The sequence below is a fragment of the Manis pentadactyla genome, chromosome 3 (assembly GCF_030020395.1).
Source record: "Manis pentadactyla isolate mManPen7 chromosome 3, mManPen7.hap1, whole genome shotgun sequence".
Lineage (NCBI taxonomy): Eukaryota > Metazoa > Chordata > Mammalia > Pholidota > Manidae > Manis > Manis pentadactyla.
This window is the reverse complement of record NC_080021.1, coordinates 159,882,989-159,907,619: the sequence shown is the minus strand read 5'-3', so window position 1 is coordinate 159,907,619 and position 24,631 is coordinate 159,882,989. Positions and strand designations below refer to the sequence as shown.

Sequence of the window (24,631 nt, the reverse complement as noted above, 5' to 3'; positions counted from 1 at the left end):
TTAAACATCTGGTTCTACCCCATGCAGAAAGTGTAACTACCTCTGGATGACTGCAGATCTACTGAAAAGGGTACTGTGCAAAGATTAATAGCTTTCCTTCCATTTGTCATTCCTTCCCAGTGAATAAGATGAAGAAGTCCATCAGAAGTAGCAACCAGGAGATCTTCCAGCACAGACTGCAAACTATAGAAAAGTAAGCATTTTAGAATTAATTTCCTTTTAAGAAAGCACATTAGGAAAGCACTGAGTGTAAACAGAATTGCTCTGGCGAATGCTCATGCAGAGAAGATCATGAAAGCACTAATAAAACCATCATTTATCACAATTTAGCTACACAGTAGTTCAATCTAGAATCAGAAATTCTGGAAGAAATGAATGACTATGGGCAACCATTGTCACAAACTTGATGAACTGGGTTAAGAACTAGAAATCCTGAAATAGTAAATTAGAAGATGGAAGAGTAAGTGATAGCTGACAAGAAAGGAAAAAAGCTGACAAGACAGAGAAACCACAGCAAGAACTAATGACAGGATGACAGTCTGGGGCCATGGAGTAGGGGTAACAATCCTCTAGCCCTGTCCAACAGAACTTTCCCCAGTCATAGAAATCTTCTGTATCTGTACTATCAAATATGGTGCCTCTAGCCACATGTGATGATTGTACCTTTGAAATGTGGTTAGTGTGACACAGAAGTGAACTTCAGATTGTGTTTACTTTTAACTAACAATGTAAAATGACTTCCTTTTTTGACTAGTGGCTACTGTCACTAAAGAGAATAATTTTGGATCACTGTATTTATAATATCACTGAGCCTCACATTGTTCATTCATACAACAAACATTTACTAAGCCCATGCTCTGTGATAGATTCACAGATTAAAAAAAATACAGTTTCTCCCTCCCTTTAGAAGACCTCTCAGTCAACCAAGTACTGAAAACTAACAACGTAGTATGGTCTCAGCACTTAATATTTGCAAAGAGATTTAACATTTACTTACCTAACAACAAATACACACCTACTTTGGTTATTACTCTTACATGCCCAGCCCCTAGGGCAGTGCTAGTTATATTTGGCACTAAATGTTTGTGGGAGCAAGGAAAGAAGGGGCGGAAAGGGCAAGAGAAAAGGGGAATCATAAATGAGACTGCAAAGGTACTGGCAGAGAGAAAGAAAAAGAACCAGGGGAACTAGTGGAAATGGGCATCAAGAAAGCCAAGGGAATATTAAGAAAGATTACTCGAGTATCAAATACTATAAAGAATTTAAGCATAAGAAAGTGAAAAAATAGTGTGTCTACAATACATACTCTATTACATACTGTTAAATTTCTTTTCATACTTAAGAGTTTACTTCAGAAATATTTTAATCCACAGTAGTTAAAAAATGTATTAATTCTTAAACCTTCAATTCTTTGGAAAGCTGGGTTCAGTGACTCATTCTCTAAGGACTTCACACAATAAAGAATTCACTATATTTTCCCCCCAACAAAAATATTGAGTAGAACACGTCCTGTTATGCAGCTCCATTTCTTGAACTTCAGAACATTTGTAATCAATTAAAATTCCCAGTTAATAGAAAGTTCACCTTTTAAATTGTTATATATTCTTTTACTTCAAAATTTATAATTTAGTGATAACATTTATGTGTAGCATATGGTAGGTAGAATATAAAACCTTCATGTATATTTTAGATCTGCCACTGTATGTCAAGAGGCAATTCAGAGGAGTGATTTCCATTCAGCAGGAGTCAACCTCCTTTTTTTTAAACTATGTTCTTTCTCTTTCCTGCTCCTATCTCCCTAGAAAAATCACTGCATGTGACAGGACCAAGACCAAGGCTACCCTCCAGGAATTTAACTGCTTGTTAGGCAAAGATCAATAGTCTATTGACAAAGTTAACAGAATTCAGAATCTCTGTGTTATCCACAACACTGTAACAAGACATAACCAGACCACTGAGTAAATAGGAAAATATGACCTAGAGTCAAGAGAAAAATCCAGTAATATAAATAGAATCACAGACAGTCCTGATGTTGCAATTAATAGATAACTTGAAAGTAACTGTTATAAACATGATAAACATTATAAAGAATTTATAGGAAAGATAAGTATATACTCCTTAATTGAAAATAAATTCATTAAAACAAAAGGCTGAAGTCAGCTGTTCAGTACTACACATTTCCATAAAGGTTAATAAATAGGCCTTATTCCAAGCCACCAAGTGCCTACCCACCACCCTCAAAGATCCAAAAACTAAAGAACTTAGCATCAAGAGATATCAGGATCCTGTGCCAATAATCAAATCCCATGTCTTTTCATTCTTACTGGTTTTAAAATGCTTTTAAAAAATCACCCCTGGGTGTAAGTACACATAATATACACATAAATATAGTTCTGTCTTTAGAGAGCTTCGCTAATCACTGACTTTATGGGCTTTGTAACAGCTATCCGGTATCCCAGAGGTGCTTTTGTTTTTGTTCGTTTTTTAAATTTAAGACCTCAGAAGCACAACAGTAGGATCCTGGAAGTAGAATAATCTTTCTGATCAAATATTCTTAGTAGGGAAATATATGATTCATAATTACCAATTCTAAAATATGTAAATATGTTTAATGCCTAATTACTATTAAGTGCTATATATTACATAGGGTTTTTCTAAGTGCCTGGGATGGAGGAAGATACAGAATAAACTGTGATATTTTATTAGTATTTATTATGTGGCATTAGGTGTCGAAATAGACTAAGTTTTAATAATAACTTATATTAGTACTTTTTTACCTTCTAAACATTCATTCTCTATCCTCAATTAGTAACACAGGTTGGATGTTTAACATTAACTCTATTTTCAATCAAAAATTAAAAGATGCAGTACTCTTGACATCTTATCTCTATAAGCAACAGTATAACCATTATCCCTAACTTGAAATGATGTACTTTATTGGTAGTGGTAGTTGGTTTATAAAGCACAAATTTCATGTCTTCTCACTCAATTCAAAATCTTACACAGTATCTCCAAATTTCCAGCAAGTACATGTTACAGGTGCTAGTAGTAACACTGATCTGTAATGTAATTACTTTACTGAAGTTTTGAAAGAAATATTAGAGATTTGCAATCACCTGTATTTGTAGATTTAAAACTAGCACCTGACAAGTAAAACTTGTACAAGGCAGCAGGGAATCTTTTTTAAAGGCTCTTCTTCCATCCCTTTTCCATGAATCACACTTTTACCACCAGGTGGAGATAGAAAGCCATGCTTGTACAGTTCCACCTAGCCTGGTACCCACAGACATTCAAAATTCCTTATGCAATAATTATATTCTTGAAAAGAATCTCTAGGCTGAAATAAAATCTGAGATAAAATGTGATTTTCTGACCAAGCTGATCAGTAACCTAGATTCAGATCTTTTGTGACCCTGATCACATTTAAGCAAGTAATAACAAAAGCATTCTTTTTCTAAGAGAATATATAGATTAAACAAGGCAAGACAATAGCCAGACATCTGTGTATAATTTTAATATGTACCAGTATCTGAAATGTATTCTAAGAAATGGTTAAAAAAAAGCCTTTTATTAGAATTGTCAATCAGAAGGATTTAAAAGCATAGGTATTACATTCATATAGTTGAATATATTCATATATTACAACCATATAGTTCAGTATTTAATGAGTTAACAGTAATGCCTTTTTCTTAAACCTGTCCTCCAACCACTCAGTTCTCATACTGTTTCTTACGTATTCTTTCATAATACATATTCAAACACTGCCAGCTCCCTTTTAAAAACAAATTGCATTATTTTAAGTACACCTTGTTTTTTTCACCCAACAACATATTTGGGAAGTTTCTTTTCAGTAAAGAGTGTCTTTATTGTTTTTACAGATGAGTATTGTTTTCATTGCACGGATGTATAAAAATTTATTTAGCCAGTTGCATAATGGACATTTAGGTGGTTTTGGATCTTTTGCTATTATAAACAAGGTACAATAAAAAACCCTATAAATATAGCATCTCCAATATATATTATTATATTTACAGGATTAATTCTAGAAGTAGAAATGCTGGACAAAGGCCATGAACATCTGTAACTTTTATAAGATATTGCTTTATCAATTTCCATAGATATTCTGTCAGTTTATACTCCCATCATCAATGTATAAAGTTCTCATTTCCCTATACCCTTCCTAAGACAGAATGTTACCTAACTGTACATATGTATAAGAATCATTTATTTAATTTCCTAATGGAAATCTATTACATAATATATTAACTGGAATACAGGAAGTGAACATAAATTGTTTATACTCTTTGTCTACTTGTTCCATTTGTGCCTTTTTCTTATAGCAAATCTTTACGTATCATGGACACTGGTCTTTTGTGATAGTCACTGTAGGTATGTTGCGTGATTTCAGAATTTGTGTTGTCTTTTGTTCTTATTTATGGCATTTTTTTCCAGGCAGAATTCCTTTTTTAACTTTATTTATATTATCTAATTTATCAATGTTTTCTTCGTAAAAGTTTATCTGCAGACGTTTGACAGAAAGGTTTTAATGACTTCTAATAAAATGGATTTTAAATTAGAATACTTCTTTTACTAACTTTTCTTATCTTTTTCTTATAGCAAGTCTAGACATTAAAGATAAGAATGGCTGGCCATTTGATGCACACAAGGTTGCAATATCACCATTTTTATAATTTTATGATTGTATATGACTGGGTCATAATACTAGCAAAAGGTTTTGGTTGAGTTGGGGGGGTGGTCCAACTTTAATCTTGGATTCAGTTTCAAAGAACTCTTCATTAAAAAAAAAAAAGAAAGAAAAAATAAGAAACAAAACACAAAGTATTGTAGTAAAAAACTTCAAGTTAAAAAATATATTCTAAACAAGACACATCAGAGACAACTAAAATATCCAATGTGAAGCAACTAAGGAAATAAAGCCAAATCATCAGGACAATCATTTACTTTTTGTTACCAATGGATGTGAAATGATTTTTGGTGTTTTGGTATTTCTCGCCTTCTTATTATAAAGGCATTTTATTCACACGTGGATCATACAGAGTAACTTTCTTCCAAGTATGTATACTTCCCAAGAACTTATGAAGGCTTTGGAAATGAAGGCACTTTCTCTTTTCTTCAACTTGTGTGATTTTTATCCGTTATCTTTTTAAGTAACATGGACTATATTGCACCATTCAAACAATACTAGATCTTACCAAAAAATATAAATTTTGAAATACAATTATACTTGATACACCCAATTTATGGACTTCTTTTGCAATAATTTAAGTACAATAACGTACCATCTGTAAAATTTCACATTTCTTGTAAGGGTTAATCAAGCATTTCTAGTGCTAAAAAACATTATCCTCAATGAAAAAAAATGAACTCTTCTTACTGGTCATGTGATTCACCAACTACATTGTATACTGTCATCAAAGAATGCCGAACTTAACCAAAGTACTATACCTCATGATGGATGCTTGCAAATCCAGTATTTTCCTCATCTCTAAACTTAATGCTGGAGCACACTGTTCTTCCTTAAAATGGGGGGTCCCTTTCATCTGTGGACTTCCTCTATTAAAAAAAAGCAAATATACAGGCTTAAAGAGAACGATACTGAATTTTCCTCCATTCTGTGACTAATATATACCCAATCAAATAAAGTATAAACAATCAAACTTATATATCAAATATTGATCGTTTAGGTCCTCAAATGAAAAAGTCTTAAATTCCATTATAGCAGATATATCTATTTATCAATTAGAAATAACTGTATTTGAACAATGTAACCTGTATTCAGGAGATAGGAGTAGAGGGAGAAGAGCAAAGAATCTTAAAAAAACACCCATAAGATAAAAATGAACTCTCAAGAGAACATTTTGTTTAAAATGACTGATGGCTCTGATGGGCAACTATGGAAGACATGTACATTCTATCTAGTTCATGTCTGAAGTGATCCACATGCTTACCTCATCTTACCTTACTCCACACCTCATCTCTGATTCCTCTCCTTTGGCTATGCGTCAGAATCAGATTCAGGGATGCAATTAGGAGATATCTCACAGAAAACTTGGTAATAAATAGCAAAATGGCTAAATTTGAAAACCCCCTGGCATTAAATGGCTGCACTAGAGTGACTGGGTCAATGCCAACATAACTGAGTTTGTTGTCTTTTTGTGTTTGTGTGTAACAAAACTGTTTTGTAATCTATCTCCACATAACAGGACCATTCTTTCCCCATGCCTGTATTGGAATTTAATAGCTTTCTGCCTCTTCTCTTACTATCAGCTATCTCTTACTCTCGGCAATAATTAGCCTGCCTAAGTCATTTCTCCCTTTCCAGTCACCTAAGATCCTGGAAACTGATTTGTCAGTACTATTACAATTATGTGCAAGAAGTCTAACAAGTTCAAACTTTAAGGTTCCTAGTTTGAAGAAAATTATTTTGATGCTCTTGAAAGCTTTTTTGCTTGTTTTTTAGGTTATTTTCCATACAGAAGTTTGGTAGTGCTTTATTGGCATTCTTTCTACTACTGTCGTGACCTGGAAGATTTGATTCCTTCCATGTGTCTGAATGGCTAAATTGACTAATGTCTAGCCACACCATTCATGCTCAATTAATAGGTTTGATTGACGTGACAGCCTTTAAAATGGACACCGTGAGTTACTAGTTTACAGGAGTCATATCTGAATTGATAATTATACACAAACACTATAATGAATTTCCTAAAACATTCTCCACATGTATCTAGTTTTAAAGTTATTTTTCAAAGCAATATATACACATAATTTTAACAAATTGTGCCAGAAGACGTTTAATAAAAAAACCCACTGAAGTAGTGTCTTTTTAGTGAAGAGGCAACAAGCTTCAATTATTTTAAGCTTGTTATGATCTTATATTTACATGCATATTTTTAAACAATATGTTTACATTGTTTTGCATCATTATAGATGTTATCTATTAACCTTCCATTCTTATCCCTTTTCCCCATCTTCTCAACATAATTATACCAGATATTTTCATGATGATGATTATATAAATATTTTTCACTTCTGGGTCAAGAAGTATTCAGTGATTACATTTCTTTCCTTATGTAACTTGTTAACTGTCCTAAGTTAACTTTATCACATGCCTTCATTTACTTGGTTTTCTTTAGTCTTATACCTAATACTCCTTATACCTAATATTTATAATAATATTCTCATACTCCTTAATAGCTCTGACAAAAACAACTCAATATAATTTACTATGTGGTCAAACCTGTTACATAACCTATCATTTCTTTTTTTTTCCCTGCAAGCATCCTCCCTGAGGCCCACTGCCCTCCTGTGTAAATCTAATGCCCAGTTAATTGCCCTGATGCTTTCCTTTATCATCATCCTGATGATTTCTTTGCTTCTTTCTTATGCTGGATCCTTTATTTTATAGATCCTGTACCTCCCTCTTATTTAGTTTACATATTCTTAGAGTTCCTTGAAAAGGTGTAAGAGAAGTAAATTTATAACTCTCAAGTCTGAAATGTCTTTATTATGAAACCTGAATGAATGTTTGAGTACAAAATTTTAGGCTGCATGTAGTTTCCCAACACTAATGAAGCTCACACAAGGAAACATATTACAGAAGACTAACAATCAAAATATGCATCATAAGAGGGAAGGCTGAATTCATACAATAAAATATTATGCAGGCAAAAAAGGGAAAGTGGAAGAATTCTTTAAACTCCATGGAATGATCTCCAAGACCTCCTGTTAAGTGAAAACAATAAAGTACACAACTTTATTATCTTTCTTAATTTTATACATATTTTATATTTTATTTTATTTTATATTTATTCTTTATTTATTTTATAAATACAAATATCCACATGCACTCACATTCTCAAAATGAAATAACAGCCAAAACCAAACGAAAATGGTTTCCTATAAAGAAAGGCCGTAGGGTGAAGGATGCTACTTTTTTTTAAACTATAGGACATAAGAATGTTTGATATAATTAATAAAACACACTAAAATTAAAATCAACAACAAGATCAATCCTTAAAAACAGAAAAGAAACAAACCTAACTGCACATCAAGCTAGCAGCAAAAATAAGTACTTCAAATAAATTATACAAAGAAAGCAAAAAGGCTCACAAACACATGGAGGCATAACAACATGCTCCTAAATAATCAATGGATAAATGACCAAATTAAAATGAAGATCCAGCAATATATGGAAACAAATGACAACAACAACACTAAGCCCCAACTTCTGTGGGATGCAGCAAAAGCAGTCTTAAGAGGAAAGTATATAGCAATCCAGGCATATTTAAAGAAGGAAGAACAATCCCAAATGAATAGTCTAATGTCACAATTATTGAAATTGGAAAAAGAAGAACAAATGAGGCCTAAGGTCAGCATATGGAGGGACATAATAAAGATCAGAGAATAAATAAATAAAATTGAGAAGAATAAAACAACAGAAAAAAATCAATGAAACCAAGAGCTGGTTCTTTGAGAAAATAAACAAAATAGATAAGCCTCTAGCCAGACTTATTAAGAGAAAAAGAGAGTCAGCACACATCAACAGAATTAGAAACGAGAAAGGAAAAATCACGACGGACCCCACAGAAATACAAAGAATTATTAGAGAATACTATGAAAACCTATATGCTAACAAGCAGGAAAACCTAGGAGAAATGGACAACTTCCTAGAAAAATACAACCTTCCAAGACTGACCCAGAAAGAAACAGAAAATCTAAACAGACCAATTATCAGCAATGAAATTGAAGAGGTAATCAAAAAACTACCCAAGAACAAAACCCCCGGGCCAGATGGATTTACCTCGGAATTTTATCAGACATACAGAGAAGACATAATACCAATTCTCCTTAAAGTTTTCCAAAAAATAGAAGAGGAGGGAATACTCCCAACCTCATTCTATGAAGCCAACATCTCCCTAATACCAAAACCAGGCAAAGACCCCACCAAAAAAGAAAACTACAGACCAATATCTCTGATGAGTGTAGATGCAAAAATACTCAACAAAATATTAGCAAACTGAATTCAAAAACACATCAAAAGGATCATACACCATAACCAGGTGGGATTCATCCCAGGGATGCAAGGATGGTACAACATTCGAAAATCCATCAACATCATCCACCACATCAACAAAAAGAAGGACAAAAACCACATGATCATCTCCATAGATGCTAAAAAAGCATTTGACAAAATTCAACATCCATTCATGATAAAAACCCTCAACAAAATGGGCACAGAGGGCAAGTACCTCCACATAATAAAGGCCATATATGATAAACCCACAGCTAACATCATACTGAACAGCGAGAGGCGAAAAGCTTTTCCCCTGACATCAGGAACAAGACAGGGACGCCCACTCTCCCCACTGTTATTCAACATAGTACTAGAGGTCCTAGCCACAGCAATTAGACAAAACAAAGAATTACAAGGAATCCAGACTGGTAAAGAAGAAGTCTAACTGTCACTATTTGCAGATGACATGATATTGTACATAAAAAACCCTAAAGACTCCACTACAAAACTACCAGAACTGATATCGGAATACAGCAAAGTTGCAAGATACAAAATTAACACACAGAAATCTGTGGCTTTCCTATACACTAACAATGAACCAACAGAAAGAGAAATCAGGAAAACAATTCCATTCACAATAGCATCAAAAAGAATAAAATACCTAGGAATAAACCTAACCAAAGAAGTGAAAGACCTATTCCCTGAAAACTACAAGAAACTCTTAAGAGAAATTAAAGAGGACACCAACAAATGGAAACTCATCCCATGCTCCTGGCTAGGAAGAATTAATACCGTCAAAATGGCCATCCTGCCCAAAGCAATATACAGATACGAAGCAATCCCTATCAAATTACCAACAGCATTCTTCAATGAACTGGAACAAATAATTCAAAAATTCATATAGAACCACCAAAGACCCCGAATAGCAAAGCAATCCTGAGAAGGAAGAATAAAGCAGGGGGGATCTTGCTCCCCAACTTCAAGCTCTACGACAGAGCCACAGTAATCAAGACAATTTGGTACTGGCACAAGAACAGAGCCACAGACCAGTGGAACAGAATAGAGACTCCAAACATTAACCCAAACATATATGGCCAATTAATATACGATAAAGGAGCCATGGACATACAATGGGGAAATGATAGTCTCTTCAACAGATGGTGCTGGCAAAACTGGACAACTACATGTAAGAGAATGAAACTGGATCACTGTCTAACCCCATACACAAAAGTAAATTCGAAATGGATCAAAGACCTGAATGTAAGTCATGAAACCATAAAACTCTTAGAAAAAAACATAGGCAAAAATCTCATGGACATAAACATGAGTGACTTCTTCATGAACATATCTCCCCAGGCAAGGGAAATAAAAGCAAAAATGAACAAGTGGGACTATATCAAACTAAAAAGCTTCTGTACAGCAAAGGACACCATCAATAGAACAAAAAGGTATCCTACATTATGGGAGAATATATTCATAAATGACAGATCCGATAAACAGTTGACATCCAAAATATATAAAGAGCTCACACACCTTGACAAACAAAAAGAAAATAATCCAATTTAAAAATGGGCAGAGGAACTAAATAGACAGTTCTCTAAAGAAGAAATCCAGATGGCCAACAGACACATGAAAAGATGCTCCACATCGCTTGTCATCAGAGAAATGCAAATTAAAACCACAATGAGGTATTACCTCACACCAGTAAGGATCGCCATCATCGAAAAGACAAACAACAACAAATATTGGCGAGGTTGTGGAGAAAGGGGAACCCTCCTACACTGCTGGTGGGAATGTAGATTAGTTCAACCATTGTGGAAAGCAGTATGGAGGTTCCTCAAAAAACTCAAAATAGAAATACCATTTGACCCAGGAATTCCACTTCTAGGAATCTACCCTAAGAATGCAGCACTCCAGTTTGAAAAAGACAGATGCACCCCTGTGTTTATCGCTGCACTATTTACAATAGCCAAGATATGGAAGCAACTTAAATGTCCATCAGTAGATGAATGGATAAAGAAGATGCGGTACATATACACAATGGAATATTACCGAGCCATAAGAAAAAGATCCTACCATTTGCAACAACATGGATGGAGCTAGAGGGTATTATGCTTAGTGAAATAAGCCAGGCGGAAAAAGACAAGTATCAAATGATTTCACTCATATGTGGAGTATAAGAACAAAGGAAAACTGAAGGAACAAAACAGCAGCAGAATCACAGAACCCAAGAATGGACTAACAGGTACCAAAGGGAAAGGAACTGGGGAGGATGGGTGGGAAGAGAGGGAAAAGGGCGGGGAAAAAGAAAGGGGGCATTACGATTAGCATGTATAGTGTTTGGGAGGGGGGCATGGGGAGGGCTGTGCAACACAGAGAAGACAAGTAGTGATTTTACAGCATCTTACTACGCTGATGGACAGTGACTGTGAAGGGGTATGTGGTGGGGACTTGGTGAAGGGGGGGGCCCAGTGATCATGTTCTTTATGTAATTGTAGATTAATGATACCAAAAAATAAATAAGTAAGTATTTCAAGTAACTTTGAAACAGAGTAGTTCTTACATTCTTAATGGAAAATTTTCTATAGACAAAAACCATGAAACAATCAAACTGTATTCAGTCATCATATTATTACTATAATATTGGTATTATTTTCAAGGTACTATGTATACAATAGGATAAAGCAAGTAACTGATTATGTTTATGTTTTTGGGATCCAGGGTATCAATTACAGAAAATATACAAATATAAAACCAGAGAAGTAAAGCTTTAACTGATCTTTTAAACCTTAAAAAACTTTTAAAAACTTTAACTTTTAATTTAATCTTTGATTTGGAGATAACAATATTAACTCACAATACACTTTTCTTTCTAAAATTTACTTTTTAGCTCTGCTCACTAAGACAGCCTAAAAGCAGATACAACCAAATAACAATTAGCATCAAATCATGGTCTTCAAACTACCACTTAGCATTTAAAGAAACTAAAGTTCCTCAGCTTCCTTATTCCAAGTTGGGGCAGGAAATGGTAAGATGAGCCTTGAGCATGAAAGCAAAGGATGTCCTTTAAATGCCACCATTTTTATGGTTTCCCCCACAGGCTAAACATGTGATGATATGATTTTTAAAAATGGCTGCAATCGATTAAAACTCAAATACCTAAAAACCCCTGCATTCACTAAAATACTAAAGCACTTATTAGCAGATTAGTTACCTCTGGAAGTTTTTAGGACATAACTCATTACTGTAAAAACAGAAAAATAAAGGGAAAGAATCCAACATCTCTTCTTTCTTTATGGACTATATTTCAGGGTAAACATCAAATAGGTAATGTAAGAAAGTTCATTATATAATCACAACTAAAGAATGAAGAAGGAAAGGTAAAATTTTTAAAATTTCAATTTTGCAATTTCTCACAAAATAACAGATCATGGGATGATCATTAACAGCAGACAAAACCATTAAGTAAAAAGTGGTAACGTGAGACATAGTCACCAAATGCACCAAATTCTGATTTGAACAAAACAACTCCTAACTACAAAGAAAGCTCTGAGTTAAAATGGAGAAAACTGAACACAAACTAAGTACTTGAAGATATTAATAAAGAATTGTTAATTTTGTTAGATGTAATAATACTGTGACTTTGTTTCTTTAAAATGTATACCTGGTACAGATAAAGCTAAAGTAGGGTCGAAACGATACAGTATCTGGAATTTGCTTCAAAATACTACAAACATGTATATAGGGGAGAGGGTGATATTGATAACTTTTGAATGTGGGAAATGGGTCCAGATGGGTCCATGGATTGCTGTTACACAGTTCTCTATAGTGCATGCTTGACAATTTTATAACAGATATTCAAACTAGTATATTTCTCTTAACATTTTAAAGGGTTTGTACCAATGTCTTTTGGACTCTAGTGTGAGACTGTGGCGTTCAGTAACATTCATATTCAAAGACTCTATTTAATTATCTGTTTTTTCCCTGTCTGGAAGTTCTTAGGATCTTCTTTTGATTTTTAATGAGTTTTGAAATTTCAGAATAATGTACCTTTGTACAAGTATGTGGACTTACTGTATGCACTTAGCATTTGCAACCCAGTGACTATGTTTTTAGTTTGGGCCTGGGAAATTTAATGTGTTGTTTCCTTAATACACTAATAAGTGTAAGATAAATTCTAGCCAAAATAAGCAGGTGACGAGAGGCAACAAAGGGCCAGTTTATTTGAGTGCAATTCCCGGGTGATGTTCCCCAGTCTGGGTATTATAGGCTGGGAAAGTCACACCTGGTCAGGGAGGTAGGGGCTTATAAGGGGTTAGGAGGGGGAGGAGTGGAAAAGCTATCCTAGGGGGTGTGGAGAGGTATGATTGGCTAAAGGTGACATAATAGACAACTAGAAACTTTTTTTCCTTCCAAGAGGGAGGAGGCTGATATCTGGGTCTTAGTTGGCACATCAGAAGGATGGAATTCAGAAGAGCTGCCCCCTTTCCATATAAGGCTCGGACCTTGGGGGCTGGTCTGTTCTTCTTTTATGGCATCTGTCTGTTCTGTTTGCATGTCTTTGTTTTTTCTTCCTCCAGCCTAACAATAAGGTTCCTCATTTCTGTTATTGTCTACTAGGTTAAATATTGAACCTAACCTCAAATTTCTCCCTTTCTCTCTTACTTTGTCTTTTGTTCTGCATCCTGGGAGAGTTACCCAATTATTTCTTTCAAAGCTTCCACTGAATTTTTTATTTCTGCTTTTGTACTTTTCATTCCAGGAACTTTCTCACCCACCCTCCTCTTTTTTTTCTCATAGCACCCATTTTTGTTTTTGTTTTTCTTTTAGGCAGTATGTGTCTGAAGCTGTTAATTATCATTTCCTCAAAGTGTTTACAGTCCCTGCATTTTCAGTTTCCTGTAAGTTTCCATTTTCTGTTTTGTCTCTCTTTCACACTGGAAACTTTCCTAAGATGGCTAACAATCCTTGGCTGCTTGTAAGAAAAAGCTAATCATAAACTGTCTGTGTTCAGGTTGGGCTTGTCAAATGGTGGCCCGGGTAGTAGCCACTTGGCTTTTTTTATTTTTTTGAAGTCTTCAAATATCAGGGTCTACACTGTCATTTTTCTGGAGTAGCTTTATTTCCCCAGGAAGGATTCCATTAATCCTGCCTGGGATATCTAAGCATGGAAGCCAGAGGTCTGGAGCCAAGCAAGGGAAGAAGGCTTGATGTCCTACTGTTTAGTATGCCTTTCACTTAATCCCCAGTGTTAGTTTAGCATCTCACTCTTGCCCTACTTTGTGTCTGGAATCCCTCTGGTTTATTCAGACAGTGTATTTCCTGTGAAGCAGGAACACAGAAATCCTTATTCCAACTTTTTGAATATGGCCTCTAGCTCACTCTTATATTCTGTGGTACTAATGCCTCTAATTCCAGAGTTTTTCCAGGGTTTTACATATCACTGAAGTTGTTTTTCATCAGTATCATGTAGGGCTCTCAGGGTTGATATTCTTCCTAAGTCATTTATTATTTCTTATCCTATTTTTAATTTAGAGATGCCTCTAGCTTTCATTAAAGATGCAAAGAGTATTTCAACTTCTTGTTCTACTGGTTATTTTCAAGAGAAAGGATGGAGCTCTCATTACCATCTTGAGACTAGCAATCTTCTGCTTCTTTTATGTAAATACTCTCATTTACTAGTGCTAGAGTATTATAAGAATTTAAAGCAAATTTAAATAAATCCTGACTTTTCAATGACTTCTATTATATAATTAGAGATAAATTTCACAGGAAAAGTTTTCATTCTTCTGAATATACTAAAATGCAATAAACCATTAAAAATTGCTTTAATAAAAAACCTAACGTTCTGATAAAAAATATTATTACTTATAGTTCAACAATAATCTGAAAGCAAAACATCAGGTTTTTGGAGGGGAGTTATGGAAAGTGAGACTGGAGGGATAACTTTAAGCCAAATTACTGAAGAGACTGAATACCAGGAAAATGGAATTGGGCATTTACTAAGTATGAGTATTCAAAATATTTTACATACATTACCTCAATTGACTGCCTATAATTCTTTGCAATAAGTATCATTATCCCTGTTTTTCCAGAAAAGAAACTGAAGCTTAGAAATATTAACAATTTTGCTCATGGTCACAGCTAGAAAGTGAAGGAGTTGACATAAAAGCCATGTCTTTAGAAACTGAAAACTGTTAGAGAGTTCAGTCTAACAATAACCTTTGAGTAAAGAAACATTAGAATGAATGCTGAAGAATGGACTGGGGATAGGGTGTGGGAAGGAATAGAGTCTGTAGACTGACTATTAATTAAGAGTATACGAGGGCCTGGATTTGGACAGGGGTAGTAGGTATGTTTTTTCAGACACTTTATCATAGTCTTTTTTGAAGGGAGATACTAAAAGCATATTGAGAATTATAGTTCCTGCTTAGTAACAAAGGCTTCTCAGAGACAAGTGCAATCACATTTATATGTACACTCAGATATTATTCAAGCTACTGACAAATACTAAATTACTCATTCCTGGGCATATAGAAGAACTGTGCTTTCCTGATCACTTAAAATTAAGTATAGCCATGTAACTTACTTTGGCCTATAAAACACAAGGAGAAGTGATTTGTGTCACTTATAGGCAAAGGCTTTAAGAGCCAAAACTTTGTATACAATGCTGTCATTTATCTTCTGCCACAGGCTATTAACCTATGCCAACTTATATAGTATACTACATCAAATAGATGATAGATGTTAGACTGTGGTACAGTAACACTCAACAAATCAAGTTTATGAGTATTGTTCATTAGTGATTTTACTATGTGGTCTGAGAAGCTGAAAGAAAAATGAACACAGCTTAAAGAGATCTATCTGTAGGACACCACCATGCATATGAGCAGATGTATAATGGGAGCCCCAAAGGCAAGGCAAGAGAAAGGAGTAGGGAGAATACTTCAGAAGAAAAGTTGAAAATACCCCAAATCTGATAAAGACACAAACCTAACCCAAATAATTCATCAAACTCCAAGTAGGATAAATTTTTAAAGACCCATACCAAGATACATTATATTCAAACTACTGAGAGTCAGAGAAAGCGCCTTGAAAGCAGCAAGAGAAGTGACTTGCATCTAAAAGGAATCCTAAGTAAGATTAGCAGTCAATTTATCATCAGACACTGTGGAGGCTAGAGGCAGTGGGATGACATATTTCAGATGCTGAAAGAAAAAAATGTCAATCAAGAATTCTATACCAAGAGAAAGTACCCTTCAAATACAAAAGAGAAAGTTTTAAGAGATTTCCAGTTAAAACAAATGTTGAAGGAATTCACCACAGGTAGACCTGAACTATAAAACACTCAAGAAAGTCTCTCAGGCTGAAATGAAAGGGCACTAGACATATCCAAAGCCATATGTAAAAATAAAGAACACTTGTAAAGGTAATTACATAGGCAAATAAAAAGATAGCACATTGTATCTTTGGTTCAGAAATTCACCTTTATAGCTATATGATTTAAAAGACTAAAGCATAAACTGGTAATTATAAATCTGTGTTACAGGTACACAATGTACAGTAATGTAATATGTGACAATAAGTACATAAAAGAAGAGGGATGGAGGTGTACAGGGGCATAGTTTTGGTCTACTGAAGCTGAATTTTTATTAATTCAATCTAGGTTGTTGTAAGTGTACATGTTAATTTAATCCCCAAAGTAACTACTAAAAAAATAAAACATACACAGAGAAAGAAATAAGGAAATCAAAATGGCATGCTGCAGAAAATGAATTAAACACAAAAAAGGGCAGTAATGGTGGAACTGAAGAACAAGCTGTACTCTTTTAACTACTCAGATTTGCAAACCTTGAAATGATTTTGAAATGTGCTATGCTTGATTTAGAGAGTTCTGACAGTCCTAGGTGAATTCTGGGACCAAAAGGCTTTGGTTCTCTAACCATACTTCTGGGAAGGCTCAGAATGGTTTCTTTATTCAAACCACACCTCATATGTCATCACTGTCTATAAGAATACAGATAACGGAAGTATTTTTTCCATTATGAAGAAATGAATGATGAAGGATGAAATAATGGTATCTCAGATATACTTAAACTACAGTGAAAAAAAGAGAATTGTTCAAGCTGACTGGTTGGCACATAAGTGGTCAGTTTATTATTATCCTAATAGAGTAACTGGTACTGAAGTAGTCCTCCAGAGTAACACACACATATATATATATATGAAACAACCACATTCAGACACTAGATAAGCAGCAAAAGACTTGTGATCCTGAGTGAAAGGAGACAAGGTTTTCTGTTAGAAATCACTTCCAGACTACCAAGTAGGGTAGAAGAATTCAACCATAGCATGGCACTCTTACTACACTGAGGAGGAAGACAGAAGTTCAAAGAAGCAGAAGTAGCTATTTGTGTGACAGAGTACAAAGAGGTGGGAGATAGAGAGAAACAGCTCTAGAAGTCTCCAGAGGTTACCTCTGAATTTTGATGACATTATGCTAAGTGACATAAGCCAGGCACAAAAAGATAAACACCGTATGATTCCACTTATATGGAATATAACTGTATACTTAAAAATGGTTAAGATGATGTTATGTGTATTTTACCACAATTTAAAAAAATCAGAAATATAAGAGTTTACAGATAGGATCTTTCTGAAATAGTATTTTTCTAGATGTTGTTTTTGTTATTATTAGAATCCAGCTGAAATAATTTAGAATAAAACTAACCCAAACTTAAAAAAAAAGTTTCTGAGAGAAGAATCACACCAAATCTGTTCTGAAAAATAAACCTGGTATCAATATAAAGGATGGACTTCAGAATGTAGGAGAGACTAGAAGAGTTAGTAAAAAAGCCTCTCAGTAGGTGAGAACAGGCCATGAAGGCCCATATAAGACAAGAGAGAGGAATACAGAGAATAGGTACATTCTGGAGACACTGGAGAGTCGTAAACGACCAATACAACTTGAGTACCAAACAAATAGGAGAAGTGAAGAAATGAGGATGCCAAGATTTCCAACTTCATATAAGTAACTGTATAAAAAATTATGGTAACTGAAATCAGTTTTAGAAAAGTAACAGCTTGGTAGGGAAGAAGTGAATTAGGTTTAGACATGATGAATTTGAGGTTGCCTACAGGAACATCTAATTGGATTTGAGGCAGGCATTAGTGGGTGGCAGGCAGACAGAGTCAAGGCACTGGTAAGGTAGTCATAGTTAAGGCTTAGCAGTAATCAAAAGCCTCATCCTGGACATCCCCTCCCTAAAATCAGCCTGAGAAAAAAGGGAGTTTTTTTCTTCCCTTGATCCTAGCTTGGCCATAGCAACAGACCCTAGCAGCAACTCCCAGGCACTTGCATTCTTCTTTTTGTGCTTCTAAACCCCACATAGTGCAGCTCTAACAGCATCCTCTCTTGGAGTCCCTTGCACTTAGGGGGAGTCTTTCTCTTTCCTTTTCACTTCTCATTAAAAACTAGTTGCTCCATACTCTCATCTGCAGGCTTCATTCGTCGGTGCCTCCAAGACACAATCCTGGGAAAAACTGCATCTCCGCCGGTTATAGATTTATCCTGGAAGGATGGGCCTGAAGCTCCGGCAAGTGGTACCACATTAAAGAAACAGGTCTGGACCTCATCCACATATAATGAATAAATAAAACCAGGAAAAATATGCAGAATAGAACTCTGAACAAAACCTTAGGGAACACTAAAGCATTATTTTAGGCACTGTATGATCATTTAAGATGTTGATTTAAACCTAATGACACCTTTTTGAAGTAAATGGCATTAACTTCATTTTTCAGATGAGTAAAAAATAAAATAAAAAAACTCAAAGAAAGCAACAGGATTAATCCTGGAAGCTGAGTAAAGTCACTGAAAATTTTTACATAGGGAAACAGCAAGAAAATTTTGTGAGAAATTCATTTGGGGAAAACTGTAAAAGATGGTTTTAAGAAGATGCAATAATCCAGGAGAAAGTGACCAAGTGCACACTGAAGTAGTACCGTTGGGAGTTTAGGAAGAAGGAAAAGACATGAAGGATATACATACAAGGCAAAATGCATAGAATACATAGGAGATAGAATTTACTAGACTTGATACTGACTGGCTATTAGAATTACTAAGCTAGGGAACAGCAAATAAACTCAAGTATATGGTGGTGTCATTTATAGAAGGAAATTAGCTATATAGGCTTTCCCAGGATCAAGTTACTTAAAAATCAGGATGTAATGTTTCATTTCTACCCTTAATAAAAACTTTTCCCTTCTTTTTACTGTAAGACAGTAGATAGGACTTAAAATTTATTCACAATACTGTATCTTTCTTACTAATTATTCTGGCTATACAACTTTTATATATTTCTACTTTCTTACATGCTAAATCTCTCCAATCCAGAATGCTCTTCCTCTGGATATATATTTTGTTTCCTCATCTCTACGAGATCTTTTTATGTCATCTCAGTAAAGACTCCATTTCGGGTTGTATCCTTACCCCATTTCCTATGCTCTTTCTCTGCTTTACTTTCCTCCACAGAATGTATCATCTAATTTGCAATGTATTTTTCTTATTTATCACCATCTACTAGAAGAATGCAAGCTCTATGAGTAGACTTTTTTTTTGTCTTTTTTTCCATGCTGTATCCCCAGTATCTACAACAGCCCTAGAGCCAGACAAAATTCAGGACGTAAATGGGCAGATGGATGGATGAACACATATTTTCATAAGTTTTCACCAGGCCTTTTATATTTTAAAAGAAAAAAATTTTTAAGCTTTTTGTTCACACTATCACACTTTCAGACAGCCTTCAGTTTGATAAGAACAATGTGTAGGGCTCTCTGAACTGGGCAAATCTTTTAACATTTTTGTGTTGGGGTCTTTTCCTTCCTGTGTAACAATAATGTTATGCAGTAGTATAACAGTAGTATAACTCTGTTCGGGTTTCTGGACCTGATTCCAAAGTTTGTGTGTGTGGAGGAGGGGGGTTCTTCCCACACACACACCACCAAGCAATTCTCTTAACACCAGCAGGGGTCCAAGAACTTAACTCAATTTTGACACTATCTGCCCAGGTTTTGTCAGGTTTCCCCAGGTTAAGGGCTCCATCCTACACCCCAACTCCAGGCACATGTGCTTCCCCTTAGCTTTGATTAATTTGCTAAAGGGGCTCAGAGGACTTAGGAAAACACTTACCTTTACCAGTTAAATAAAGGATACAAGTTAACAGCCAGATGAAGAGATACATAGGGGGAGGTCCCAAATAAAGCAGTTTCTATCCTGGTGGAGTTTGGGCCCTGGCTCGGTGGCACATGGAGGCGTTCTGCTTCCCCAAGAGTTGAAGCTCTGCCTCCAGCAGAGAAGCAGGATCCAAGGGAGCTCTTCTCTGGGAGTTTTTGCAAGGGGTTTCATTGCATACTCATGATTGACTAAATTATTGGCCACTGGCTGATTCAACTTCAGCCCCAACCCTTGGGTGGGGCCCAAGTCTCTCACTAACATGATAAAAATCCATTTCACCTTTAAGACTCTGCAGTGTTTTCAGGAATTGTGGATGAAGACCAAATATAACTGGGAAATATGTATTTCTTATGACTCATTATATCACAACTTGTATCATTCTTTGGTGGGTTCAGTTGCCAGTCTTAGGATGTGACCAACAGGGGAGTAGTGTTCACTGTCCATAATTTATACAATGACATCATTATCTATCTTGTTAGTAAAAAAAAGTGTTCATGTAATTATGATGTAAGCTAAAGGATACACAAAATATGCAAAGTTCAAAACTAAAGGTTACACATGTACATTTATGGAATATACACATACATATTGAAATAAAAGTACATAAGCAATGTTTTGAGGAGATTAAAGAGAATAAAAAAATATTAGGACAACTAGCAAGTTCATAAACTTAGAACAATGTATATGTTAGAAATAACTTTCTACATCTATAGCATCTGAAGGGAAAAAGAAGTTTATTCTCCAGAAAACTAACACTCAAACTTACTAGCAAGAAAAAAAAAAATGTGAGGGAAACTTTCACATCTGCAACTTATTCAGACCCTCTTTCTCCTCTGAATTTGATTTCATAAATGTTTCTGTCTCCTTCTTTGCAGGTTTCTCCTGCAAGGAAGCAGCATTTGTAAAAGGTTAAGTTTTACTGAGGTTAGAAACTACTAATTAGTTATTCTCTTCTTGCTTCCCATCTAGTGTTAGTTCATTAACAGTCAGCTGGTAAAAAGTTTCACAATCTAATATGTTTGTGGGGTGGGGGAAGGAATAAAGTAGAAGGTTTGAGCTTTAATAGTGTTTTTTTTTCCATTTTTTTATATCAAGTTTTTTATTTTTTGGAATTTATTATCAAGTTTTCTTAATATCTGATAATCAAAAGTACTAAATTTTTCTATAGTAACTTTTTTTAAAGAACTTTGGCCTCAAAAACGCTGGCCTCTAACAAAGATGTTAACGGTAGGAGTGGAAAGATAGAATAATGGGGGGAAGTAATTTCTGCTCTCAATGAAGTATACATTATAACAACATATTTCTTGAAATTACTTTCATTATGATGAAATTAAATATGATTTGCTGTTTCAAGATCTGCTAACCTCCTACTTAAACATAAACACATGAACATATTCTAAAGCTAACACAAATTATTTCTGATTTATCCCTGGCAGACTTTGAGGCATAACGAGTAATTTAATAAGACTGCCACCACTGTTGAAGGCTGACTCCCAACATCAACAAGAAAGCTGCTGGAAATAACACTTTGTGGAAACTATGAAAGACCTTGGAGGCATCAGACCTGTTCTTGGATGGAGTGTGATGGAAAACGACATACCATCTGAGATTAAGATGCTATCACATAATACAGGGAAGTGAGATACTCTAGAAAAACCCATGTGATGAACTCAAATAAGATTTAGAGAAGACAAACAACAGACAATAGTGCTCCTATAACTGAGAAGATGAACTAACTACTGGCCTCAATTATGCTGCCTCTATTCTTTAGGACAATCACATATAAACCACTCCAGATTATTTCTCCTTTTTTTTGATTCCCTAGTCCCCAAATAAATCCCAAAGCAGATGACTAGATGGGCATAAATAGGGTTGAGGCAATATAGTATTGGTGGTAAAAAGCACAGACTTGGAAGCTACAACAATTATGTTGAATCCTAGCTATGCTAGTTACTACATGTATCACTACAGGTGATTTACTTGGCCTCTCTGTGCTGCAGTCTGTGTAGTAATTGTATCTAATTACCTCATAGGGTTACTATAGGATTAAATGAGTTTGAAAAAGTGCTTAGAAAAGTGTTCTAAACTGCGTGTTTACCATGGTACATGTGATGATGATACACTGTCAATATAAACACATTTTTTAACTGTCCTCAAACCTGTATATGACTGCTATTTTCCAGGTTTTAAAATATCTTCCATACAACTGAACAAAGTATTTTTGTTCCCACTTTACAAATAGGTTTTACAGAAAAACTGAGAAACTAATGGGACTAAGTAACACAAACTAGAACACAGCCTAGTACACATACACAATAGGCTGATTCTAATCTGCTCTGTAAAATTGTTTCCCTGCAAGAGATTTTGTTTGATTTTATGGCAGTTACTACAAGTTAAATTCTGAGGAAGAAGTACATTTTCAACTTAAATAAAAAAATAAAAAAACAATATATAAAATCACATAAATACTAGAAATGAAGTAAAGGTTTGGTGAAGGAAAAAAAATATATTGATAATAGCAGCTCTTCTTTTTCAATTTCCAAAGAGGGAGACACTTATCCTAAGCACTTAATATGCATGATCTCATTTAATCCTATTAAATAATTACTGTTATTCTACAGATAAGGCAACTGAAGTTTGGAGGTATTAAATGACTTGATAAAATCAAACAGCTGAAAAGAGGGAGAGCCAATACTCAATTCTAGGTCTATCTAATGCCAATGCCAATGCCTTTAACCACTCTTCATGCTGCTTGAAGGCAATACACATTTTATTGAGCACACATATTGAAACCCAAAATCTTCAATATAATGGAAGAATGCCCAAATTAAACAAAACAAAACCCATAATGCTCTTTATTTAATTCTCTAACATATACCAGTCAAAACAGCAAAGTTCATGCCCTGTCAGAACTACTACTTATTTTAATAGCATCCCTGATGTCTCAGAGTCAGAGGGTAAGAAACTTTTTAACCTTCTTTGAAACACAAAAATGGGTCTCAAAACACTATTCCAAAACACTGCAAACATATGTAAATCACATTAATGAGTTGAAATAAAATATTTTTCACTGCTCCAAGAGATGTTATTGCCTTGGTCTGTCTGCCTACAGCAGTATAAATTAATGAAGTTAAGTTCAGGTGATTCTGACTATAGCTTTTTATTTATAGGAGCATGTCTAAATCAAGCAATAAAATGGATTTAGACGCAGTAGTTGAAAATGTACAAGTAAACGAACTTTTAAACACTAATTACAACAGTTCTTCAACAGGTTCACAAAACTATTGCTTAGAATAAAAAAGCTTTATTACCACAAAACTCAATTTAAAATTTCTAAATATTAACTTCCTATCACAATATCACATCATTTTAAACAGTACAATTTACATGCCAAAGGGCATTAAAGATGTTTACTGAAAAATAAAATAAAAAGTATTTCTATACTTTACAAAGAATCTCTAAAACTTAACACATCAGTTAACACTGTATTTATCACAAAAACAAGTAGCTACAGCATCAAGAAATTTAGATGATTCCTTAAAATCTATGATAAAGGGATCTGACCTACATTCTACATGGCCTATATTAGCCTTTCCTCAAGCATTGTTGAGAATATTGTTTTTACTTAAACAACTTTCATAATGCCATTAAAAAAAAATGTGTGGCCTTTTGTTTTAGATTGAAACAAGTACATTGATTTTCAAAAATCACATTGCATATAATTTACACATATAAAACATTTTGGAAAATTCAAGGCTTGAGAGTCTTCAAAATTACTAAGTTCTGAAACTTAGAGAATAACTAAGTTCTACCATTCAGAAACGATTACTATAAATATATTGTTCTGGCTTTTTTTCTTTAGATGATTTTCATTGTTTTGTTTTACAAAGTTGTGGTCATATTACATATATAATTTTGTGTGGCTTGTTTCTTCACTTGGCATTATAGTATCAGGCTCTCAAGTTTTTCTGAGATATATTCAATGACTGCATATTATTTGAGAAAAATGTAACATACTGTTAACTTTCAAACCAATTCTCTATGATCACACCTTTCTGTGTATAGTATCTACTATTGAAAGGATACAAGGACACTTACTATTCCTCCACTAGCACTGAGTAATAATCAAAAATTTTAAATCCACAATTAATTTACATATTAAAATGTGTAGGTTAAAAAAATTTTGTATTTAATGTTTTGTTTTACTAGTATTCAGTTTGACTAATTAACGTAAGTTTCTCTTGTGTTTGTTAGTTCATATTACCTCTTATGAGACTTTTAATCTGTTTATCTTTTGAAATCTTTGTGTTTCTTAGCAATTTATATGACTCCTACATATAAAAGAGTAAACTTTGGTC

The 24,631-nt window shown here is 34.4% G+C and overlaps 1 protein-coding gene and 1 long non-coding RNA gene across 3 annotated transcripts in view; one reads left to right on the top strand and one right to left on the bottom strand.

Annotated features, from left to right (window-relative positions):
- RIC1 (RIC1 homolog, RAB6A GEF complex partner 1) overlaps positions 1–24,631 on the bottom strand; it is a 135,917-nt gene that overhangs the window by 46,933 nt on the left and 64,353 nt on the right. The window contains exons 4-5 of the mRNA XM_036878825.2: positions 5,467–5,574; positions 41–183 (exon numbers count right to left, since the gene is read on the bottom strand). Coding sequence (XP_036734720.1) covers positions 41–183; positions 5,467–5,574 — 251 coding nt within the window. The remainder of the gene's footprint in view (positions 1–40; positions 184–5,466; positions 5,575–24,631) is intronic.
- On the top strand, positions 64–23,352 carry LOC118908858 (uncharacterized). Of its 2 annotated transcripts, none has more exons than XR_005023401.2 (3): positions 64–193; positions 18,539–18,660; positions 19,685–23,352. It is a non-coding gene; the product is annotated as an uncharacterized LOC118908858 (long non-coding RNA). The 2 variants fall into 2 exon arrangements; XR_008996518.1 differs by lacking the exon at positions 64–193 and adding an exon at positions 11,733–13,938.